The 10,631-nt window shown below is 45.7% G+C and overlaps 1 protein-coding gene across 1 annotated transcript; it reads right to left on the minus strand.

Moving 5' to 3' along the window:
* Nucleotides 1–364: 364 nt before the first annotated feature.
* Nucleotides 365–9,748, minus strand: TM4SF5 (transmembrane 4 L six family member 5). Its single transcript, XM_083185731.1, has 5 exons — nucleotides 9,509–9,748; nucleotides 4,599–4,679; nucleotides 3,589–3,743; nucleotides 2,110–2,296; nucleotides 365–624 (listed from the first exon to the last, which is right to left on the minus strand). The coding sequence occupies exons 1-5, from the start codon at nucleotides 9,677–9,679 to the stop codon at nucleotides 613–615; spliced, it is 606 nt and encodes a 201-aa protein (XP_083041857.1). The 5' UTR covers nucleotides 9,680–9,748; the 3' UTR covers nucleotides 365–612.
* Between the last annotated feature and the right edge of the window lie 883 nt (nucleotides 9,749–10,631).

Consider the following 10,631-nt stretch of genomic DNA (forward strand, 5'->3'; position numbering starts at 1 on the left):
ATGGGAACTCGGCAGCGGTTGCGCATTCAAGGGAGTTTCCTAAGTAAATATAGCATCTGGCGGTTCAGGGGTCTGTCTAAATCTCCCACAATCTTCCATCATAAACTGTTTTTCCTATTAGCATCAGCAATGTGGATTATTATTATTATTATTATTATTATTAGTTATTATGGGCCCATTTACGAAAAGGGCCTTGGACGGATATTTTGCACAGAACTAGACTGTCCAATGAGATGCTTGCTTTGATTGTCTTATTTGCACCCAGGCAGGTAAAAAGAGAATCGATTGGTGATTGAGGCTGCAGGTTACCTGATAGGTTGCTTCCTGCATTGACCCCTCCCCCCTGATGCCGCCAGCTCATAAGTAGACATTAAGCTAATTATTTATTCAAATAGATAAGCAGATTCATTTTAACGTTACAATATGTCAATGCATCCATCGATATCCGTCGTGACATTTAGTCACACAAAATAAACCCATGAGGACAAAAAAAAAAAGTTTTCTCCGTCAGGAGTATTTTAAAAAAAAAAATCCAGGTTAAGACACGTCATTATAAAGTCCATAAGGGTCGCGGCGACAGAGGTCAGAGGTGAGAGGTGAGAGTAGATTCTTTCAGCCTTCATTCTACAGAGGAGAAACATTGTCAGTAATATATAATACAGCAAAGTACACCACAAAACATTTAAAACAAGATAAATAACAGTATTATCATGAGCGGCAGACCATAGCGCATGTGGGTCGGAGGTGGTATCAGTGGCGTCATTTCTGTCATTTACGCTTAGTTTTTACGCTTGGTGACATTTAGGCTTTCAAGGTAGAGACGGTTTTCCTGCTATGCCGGGCCGGAAAATAAAATGATTAATTTACTAAATTCAACAACTCAACAATTTGGGCCGCAATAATAGGGACATATTGCATTGTTGTCTGCGGGGTCAAAACATAAAACAAGACGAGCGGTAATATATAAGTACGGTCATAGTCACATCCCAGGATCCTGGCATGTAATGATTATACAATATGATCTGCAGATAAAATAGTCATATCTACGGAGGAGGATAACACAGGGATTCCGGACTGAATAATGCTCAAACAGAGTGGATGTAGGGCGTTTATACTGTACAAGGAACTTACATAGCTACATACAGTAGGGGCGTATTCAATCTTGGCCGAGGTTTTCACCAGGTAAAAAATGCCAAACATTTGCCTATCAGTATTCAATCACGGGCCTTTTTGGTTGTTGGTCCGAAAACGGCCGCAAAAACAGGTGAAAACCGCAGCAAATGCACCAATACCGCGTGAATTTGCCGCAATTTTGCTGATTTACGCAGTTTTCACCAATGCTAAAGTTTTCACCCAGGCAAAAAACAGGGATTGAATTCACCCAAATGAGTCAAATTCACCCCCAAAAAAGGGGGGAAAGCTGGTGATTCTTCACCTGGCAAAAATTTTGCCTGGAATTGAATACCCCCCCATAGTTACATAGTAGTTTAGGCTGAAAAAAGACGTATGTCCATCAAGTTCAACCTTTGGGTCTGGTCTATTTGTTATATCCCTATATATATATATCCCTATATATAAATTGTGTATTTTGATTTAATTTTGGTCAAAATTACGATTGTTTTTATAAATATTTATTTTAAATGTATTTATTGTGTCTGCCGACACCACCTCTCCAGCTGCCGACACCACCTCTCCAGATGCCGACACCGCCTCTCCAGGAAGACAGTTACACAATTTGGCTGCCCTGAACGTAAAAAAGTTTTTCCTTCTAAGGGTACGAAATCTTCTCTCCTCTAGTATAACCTCATGCTCCCGTATCCTAAATTCCTTCCTCAAAGCAAAAAAAAGGAGCTTTTTACATTTAAGATTGAGATCTGGCAGCCAATCAGAAGTTGCAGTCACTTGCCTGATTTGCCGATCTGTGATATGCCTCTGGCCCTACCACTATACTTTACATATAACTAAAACATATGAATACATTATGATAATTTCTTTGCTGTGCCGCACATTGCACAGATTGTGTCATAATTTAGCAACACAACAGCCACACAGAAACCACAGCTTACACACAACGTGGGTCTACGGATGTAAGACATGAATGGTACTCACTTTGCCGTCTTTCCTGCAGTCTCCGCACATTACCCCAAAGAGACTGTTGATAATCTGAATGGCACAAAGGACAAACTGTATCGCTCCGATGCCCAGGAGGATGGAGAACAGCACAATGTTCCAGAGTACCACGTTAGGCGGCTGCACGCAGATGTCCCACGATGTCTTATTAAATAAGTAACTATCCCTGTAGAACAAATAGTGACAAAGAGCGATAAGTGGCATTTCCACAACAACCCACTGAACAGTATATTTCTCTCATTCCACAAAGCGACGCGTTTCGCACATAAGTAATTCCAGATCTACCCCAAACCACCTGGCACAGCTCAATGATTTGACGGTGATTTTCTCTGCTCGAATCATCAGCTATCAATCCCATGAAAATGTACATATATATATATATATATATATATATAACGCAGAATGATAAACAGAGCTGTGTGGGTTTGTGTCACCGGAGCATTACACCTGCGGGAGACGCTCTGTTATCCTGCTAAGCTCCATTTTGGACGAGGGGCTGCAGTCATTTTGCTCGAATTTTGATGTAAAGAGATATCAATTGTTCAAAATAAGCACCTTCTGTTTGTTCCCCTCATTGAAAAAAATCTGGATGTGGATTAGTCCAAGGAGCAAAAGCAAAGAGTAACTAGTTCAAAATAAAACAATAGAAACCTCCAATGGAGACCAGGCAACAAAACCAACTAAAACTGGAGACCAGGCAACGAAACCAACTAAAACTGGAGACCAGGCAACAAAACCAACTAAAACTGGAGACCAGGCAACAAAACCAACTAAAAATGGAGACCAGGCAACAAAACCAACTAAAACTGGAGACCAGGCAACAAAACCAACTAAAACTGGAGACCAGGCAACGAAACCAATAAAACTGGAGACCAGGCAACGAAACCAACTAAAACTGGAGACCAGGCAACGAAACCAACTAAAACTGGAGACCAGGCAACAAAACCAACTCAAACTGGAGACCAGGCAACAAAACCAACTAAAACTGGAGACCAGGCAACAAAACCAACTAAAACTGGAGACCAGGCAACAAAACAAACTAAAACTGGAGACCAGGCAACAAAACCAACTAATACTGGACACCAGGAAACCAAAAAAAATATTGAAACCAGGCAACTAAAAAAAAAAAAAAAAAAAAAATTGGAGACCAGACAAAGGAGACACATTTAGATGAATTATATTAGTCTATAAAGAAAGATGTCTGCTTTTATCTTGCCCAGAAGTTCTCAACTCCAGTCCTCAAGAACACGCAACGGGTCATCAGTTTTTATTGGAGGACCCAAATGGGATAGTTACCGACACAGCGAAATAGAGCAACTCCCCTTGTGTATGGTGAGAGAAATCCAGAAAACATGGCCTGTTAGGAGTGCTTGCGGATTGACATGAATGTACACAGGGTGGTTTAGGGTAGGGAGCAGCTTAGAAATAGTTCATGTACTGTGCATAGTGTTTGCTTACGGCAATTCCTTCAGGTGGTAGCCCCACTTTGAGGCGTCGCCGGTCTGGTTGTTCAGGTTGCACCGTGGTCCGTCATTCAGGGCCGTCCCGGACACCACCACACAGTAGAAGCTTCCCAGTCCTCCAAATATGGAGGATATGGCCGAGCGTAACATCTGGGACGGGACACAAAGAGACATTCATTCAGAGATGTACGCCAAAGTACCGGCCTTAGGGCCAAAGTCCCTGCCTTAGGGCCCACAGGGACGGCTGTTACTCAGATTGCCGGATTACTCCCATATTTTATTATCCAGGATAAAGGGGCATTAAGGGGTAAATATACTAAGATGGGCGTTCCACTGTAGATGGGCTGTTGCTACGGACAACCAATCAGATTTTATCCATTACCTTCTAGAAGGTGGTAAATAAATAAGAAAGAGAATCTGCTTGGTTGTTATGGGAAACATCCCATCTCAATAGGAGTGTGGGTCATAGGGTTGACACTTGAAATATAAGAACATGGCTAAGGTTGACAGGGTGGGAGGCCGACACGGGCATTAGGTTGAAAATGAAAAGGTTTACAGTCAAAAAGTCAACATGAGTTTTGCATGTTTGTAATTTGTCCCAAATGTCGACATGGAGACCGCAGTGCCCGCCACGCTTCGGGCACGCACTATTATATACTCCCACCACGCCGTAGTGGATGGTAGGGAATGGAATACCGCGTGTCGGCACATGTCAGCTCAAAAATAATAACGTGAAAAACTCACACGACCTTTGGACCGTTGACCCTCCCATTGTCGAGCTAATGCTTTTGTCGACCTTCCCACTCTGTCAACCTTATCCATGTTGACCTGTGTCAGGTGTCGACGCTCAGTGTATGTCGACCTTCATGAGGTATCCCCTTCAGTAGAACTAAGGATGCAGAAATGTACTGGGTTCCCTCCTTCGGGATGCCCGCGTCGGCATGCTGACGGAACACACCGACATAAACCCCCTCGGGAGTTGCTGCGTCTCACAGCGATACTTACCCGGCAGCGATTCCCACAGCATCCCTCTCCGCAGCAGCCCTTACCACCAGCACGGATGGCGTTACATGAAGGGCACAGCATCTGCAGGAACCACAGAGAGACAGGGTAAGAGGGCCGCACAGTTCTGTAGGAGGTGCCTGTACCCTGGCCGCAGCCACCATCACATTATTATTACACGATTTATAAGGCGTCACAAAGGGTTGACAGCGCCGTACAGAGGGCACACATTATGACAATACAGGGAGCACACAACTAAACAGAACAGTAACGGAGACAATAACATAGAGCACAGGTAACAATGCGCAGTACACGATACAGGCGAGGAAGCAGAGGAGCGGTCTGTGTACTACCAGGGGCAGCGCCGTACAGAGGGCACACATTATAACAATACAGGGAGCACACAACTAAACAGAACAGTAACTGAGACAATAACATAGAGCACAGGTAACAATGCTCAGTACACAGATCCTGAATAATATCCTTTTTCGCTGCCGCCGGGGACCCTGACCCTCACACAGGGAGCAAGATACAGTGCCTTGTGCCCAGCAGTACTGCCAGTGACCTTCAAGGCTTATCCGGCCGCTGGACGGGGGACGACGCTGCCCGCGGCCTGCACAACAGCAGGGATCCAGACGCCGTTGGTCCTTTTCCCTTCACCGCCGGGATACTGCGACGGCGCTGCCTGCCCGGATACTACGGCAGGTGAGAGGTGCTGGCGCCGGCTGCTCCCTGTTATTGGAGCGGAGAGAGCAGGGAGTGCTCCCGTCTTGGGGGTGCTGCTGCGGGCCGCGCAGGGAGGGCGGGCGCCATCTTGCCCGCGTGGAGGTCGGGCTGGGGCACTTTACTACATCTGTAGTGTCTCTCTTGTGCCTGGCTGTTACTAATCCTGGACACTGCTGGAGGTCAACGCTATGGACCATATGTGAGTGCATTAACTCCTGACATTATAGTGGGGGTCAGCTGTGGATACGGTCGGTTCACACTCTATTGACTGCCTGCCTGGGGTGCCTGGGATCATTATACTGGTGCCTTTAAGACCCATATCTATATACTGTTTCCCTTGAAAAATCCTGCTATCGCTGAAGGAGGAGAGGGGCGGCTTTCTGCTGATATTTGCCTATAACCCTGGAACGTGCTTGCCTCCATATATTACTGCAGAGATAACTTGTGACTGTGGGACTGCGTTTACATCCCTGTCCCCTCCTGGTATTAAGCTTGAGATGGAAGCCTCATTGAAGCATATCCTGCAGGTCATTACCTCTGTTACAGACAGGCTTCTCAATAAACTTACTGGCTTACAGTGGGATAATATTGGTCCCCTCTGTGACAACGATACACCTGCTGCACCTGCTGATGTATGTGTAAACGATGTGTACACATGTAATGTCCCTACAACCTATGAGGTCTATACACTATTATACTGTCAGGGCAACTACTTGCATAACCCTGTAAATATGTCTAGAATCCTGTCTTGCCATCTTATACGTCCTGCGGCATGCTCAAAATTGCTTTACGTATATGGAACACATGCCAAACATACTTGGAACGGATCGTACTTCTACCTTGAATCTTCCCCTGCTTTTCCCTTTGATGCTGGAGGAAACCCTGGTCCGTTATTCTTTCCCTGCATTGGGCCGGAGAGATGGCCGGACTAACGTACCGCACTATATGGCAATCTGGGACATTTTTTTCTTGTCTATGCTCGGACTTTTGTCTATTGGAACAATGTTTTTTCTAAGCCTATTTCTCTATAGATGGTAGAGTACTCTTTTAAACGAGGCCACATGCTAGCTCCTATATATACACGTTACTAAGGGCACTATCCTATATGCATATGTTCAGGTTGGGGAACTGGGTAAAATGTTGTCTGCTTTAAGAGCCATGGGTTTGCAGCCCTCGGGTTATCTCTACTTCTATCCTGTACTTTTATATGGGGGGGGGTAGGGCATTTTAATTTCTATTTTTATAGATTTATCCTGGCAAATCTATATTGTTGATATTTAGGGGGAAAGCTCGATTGTGATTTGATCTTTTTGTGGTCTAAAATTAAGCCCTAAACACATACTTGGTATAATATCCTATCATTATTTGGGGGGGGGGGGGGGGGGGATGGGAATAGTTAGGTAGCATAAGTTAGCATAGTTAGATGGGGGGGCATAGTTCAGGGATCCAAGTACACCTTAGTTGGGGTTGGGTAGTACAGGGTGGGGGGTTATAAGGGAGGTTTGTTTTGGTTATTTGGGGGGGGGGGGGGGTTATTTTGATTTACTATATTAGTATTGGGCAGAATTATTTAGCTGTCATAGTCATTGTTGGCATATTAATATAATACTGCAAACCACGTAAGTGGATGGTGATTATGCTCTTTGTACGTGAACATTTCTTTATTTTCTCTGGGATGCTCTTACCAACTTTACCCGAGTAGGCGCCCTCGGGTATCTACATATCCTGTACTATGCTAGAGAAATGCGAATGTTTAGAATACAGTGCCTTAGCTCTCCTTTGATAATTGCCATCACGATGTAAACGTTGACTATGCCTAACTTTGCCAATTCGTCTGTTATGTTACTACCTATGACATATATATATATGTGGGGGGGGAAGGGCGTATTGTTTGTTATGTAAAAAAAAGTGAATAAAAATTATTGAATTTAAAAAAAAACAATGCTCAGTACACAATACAGGCGAGGAAGCAGAGGAGCTGTCTGTGTACTACCAGGGGCAGCGCCGTACATAGGGCACACATTATAACAATACAGGGAGCACACAACTAAACAGAACAGTAACTGAGAAAATAACATAGAGCACAGGTAACAATGCTCAGTACACGATACAGGTGAGGAAGCAGAGGAGCTGTCTGTGTACTACCAGGGGCAGCGCCGTACAGAGGGCACACATTATAACGATACAGGGAGCACACAACTAAACAGAACAGTAACTGAGACAATAACATAGAGCACAGGTAACAATGCTCAGTACACGATACAGGTGAGGAAGCAGAGGAGCGGTCTGTGTACTACCAGGGGCAGCGCCGTACATAGGGCACACATTATAACAATACAGGGAGCACACAACTAAACAGAACAGTAACTGAGAAAATAACATAGAGCACAGGTAACAATGCTCAGTACACGATACAGGCGAGGAAGCAGAGGAGCTGTCTGTGTACTACCAGGGGCAGCGCCGTACAGAGGGCACACATTATAACGATACAGGGAGCACACAACTAAACAGAACAGTAACTGAGACAATAACATAGAGCACAGGTAACAATGCTCAGTACACCATACAGGCGAGGAAGCAGAGGAGCGATCTGTGTGCTACCAGGGGCAGCGCTGTACAGAGGGCACACATTATAACAATACAGGGAGCACACAACTAAACAGAACAGTAACTGAGACAATAACATAGAGCACAGGTAACAATGCTCAGTACACTATACAGGCGAGGAAGCAGAGGAGCGGTCTGTGTACTACCAGGGGCAGCGCCGTACAGAGGGCACACATTATAACAATACAGGGAGCACACAACTAAACAGAACAGTAACGGAGACAATAACATACAGCACAGGTAACAATGCGCAGTACACCATACAGGCGAGGAAGCAGAGGAGCGGTCTGTGTACTACCAGGGGCAGCGCCGTACATAGGGCACACATTATAACAATACAGGGAGCACACAACTAAACAGAACAGTAACTGAGACAATAACATAGAGCACAGGTAACAATGCTCAGTACACCATACAGGCGAGGAAGCAGAGGAGCGATCTGTGTACTACCAGGGGCAGCGCCGTACATAGGGTACACGTTATAACGATACAGGGAGCACACAACTAAACAGAACAGTAACTGAGACAATAACATAGAGCACAGGTAACAATGCTCAGTACACCATACAGGCGAGGAAGCAGAGGAGCTGTCTGTGTACTACCAGGGACAGCGCCGTACAGAGGGCACACATTATAACAATACAGGGAGCACACAACTAAACAGAACAGTAACTGAGACAATAACATAGAGCACAGGTAACAATGCTCAGTACACCATACAGGCGAGGAAGCAGAGGAGCGGTCTGTGTACTACCAGGGGCAGCGCCGTACATAGGGCACACGTTATAACGATACAGGGAGCACACAACTAAACAGAACACTAACTGAGACAATAACATAGAGCACAGGTAACAATGCTCAGTACACGATACAGTTGAGGAAGCTGAGGAGCTGTCTGTGTACTACAAGTCAAAGGTCGACACATAAAAAGGTGGACATAAAAAAGGTCGACATTGAAAAAGACAGACATGAGATTTTTTTTAACAGACTTGTTCATACGTTACCACCCCAGTGGGCATATAATAGTACATGGCAGTGTTTAGTTGACACATGTCAATATGGTGTCCACGTTGACATGTGTCAACTAAACACCAGAAAAAAATAAATAATAATCTCATGTCGACCTTTTCTCATTGTGACATGAAACATGTCGACCTTCAGATCATTCTAACCTTTTGACTGTCGACCTAACAGCCCGTAAAGCATATTACCAGGGGCAGATGCCGTCGGTAGAGATGACCGATTTATGAGTGAGTCACAAGGGATCTGCAGCGCCCAATTACAGAGTACACAAATAGGCAAAACACAGCGCGCTACAGTACAGGTCCAGGGTATATATACATAGCTGCGTCAGCAGGTGGCACTGACAGAAGTATCGGGGTGGCAGAGAACAAACGGTTTGGGTGTGAGGGCAGAGGGCCCTGCTCGTGAGAGCTTACATTCTAAAGGAACGTAAGCTGCAGGCTATATGTGGGGTCCTGCACCGGGAAGAGGCTGCAGCCTGGATTTCCGCTTCCCCAAGTCCGTGTAGGGAGAGACCAGTAGTAACGTCACCCCGATAGAACGCACGCCATACTCACAAAGAGCCCGCTGCCCAGGATGCCGGCCATCAGCCAGACTTGGAGTGTGAGGTCGTTGGTCCATTTGGTTTCTCCGTTAGGGAATATGAGTAGGAGGTTGGCGATGATACATAGGAAGGCCATGGGGAGAAGGGACAGGCCGACGAAGCGAGAACATTTCCCAGTGCACATGGTGGCACCTGCGGCAGAGGCGATGTCTGGCTGCGAGTCCTCTGGGTCTGCTCACTGGGAAACCTCTGTTGGTTTAATGATAAGGAAATGGGCAAAGTTCATTCAAGTTATCAGTGACAGTCTGGGCATGGGACCGGGATGATTGGTGAGGTCAGGAAGGGAGGGAGGGAGGGGGGCAGAGGAGTGACCGATGACAAGAAAACTGCGGTAAGGGGGTAGGTTCTAAGGCCTACGGAAAACCAAAATTCCAACAGGAGTCACTTATTACTGCATGGAAGCGGGTAATAAATGACAGCTGCCAAAAGTGTTACCTATGAAGCTGCAAGCACATGATCTGTGCCAGTGCTAGCAAGACATGTGGCAGTGGGCTAAAATGTCAAACCCACTTAACAGGCTGATGGCAGCAGAAGATTCTGTCTCACCCATCCTTGCTGAATAGGATGAAGGTACCCATGGGGCAATAAACCAAGGCGCACCGTTTTCCCCTGTCCCCCCTCACATTGGGGGTGGGGGGAGCATTCGGCGGGGCGTTGTATCTGAATAAGGCCCGTTATCGCGTCCTCGCTCCTCCCTGTACCCACTCTTCCCTGGTTATTAGGGAGTGATCAATAGGAGGCCTATAATGTTATTTAACTCAGGTGACGTGTGATTAATAATTGACATGATTACCCTAACTGTAGTCTTGGTATTGATCGCCATACTGGGTTACGGCCGGATAGGTCATTAGTATAATGACAGCATTCTAATACACTCACACCTTTACCTACTGTATACGTGGGAGGAAGAGCCAGTGACCAGTCCTACGTAGCTCTGGGAGAGGACGGCAAACAGGACTCATTAAGGTAGATGGGGACATTGCCAGCAGATAAACACTCATGAGATATTTACATATCTCTCTACATTGACAATAACATCCACAAACTATCGCCAGAAACAACATTCACAAACCACC

The sequence above is a fragment of the Crinia signifera genome, chromosome 4 (assembly GCF_055691185.1).
Source record: "Crinia signifera chromosome 4, ASM5569118v1, whole genome shotgun sequence".
NCBI lineage: Eukaryota > Metazoa > Chordata > Amphibia > Anura > Myobatrachidae > Crinia > Crinia signifera.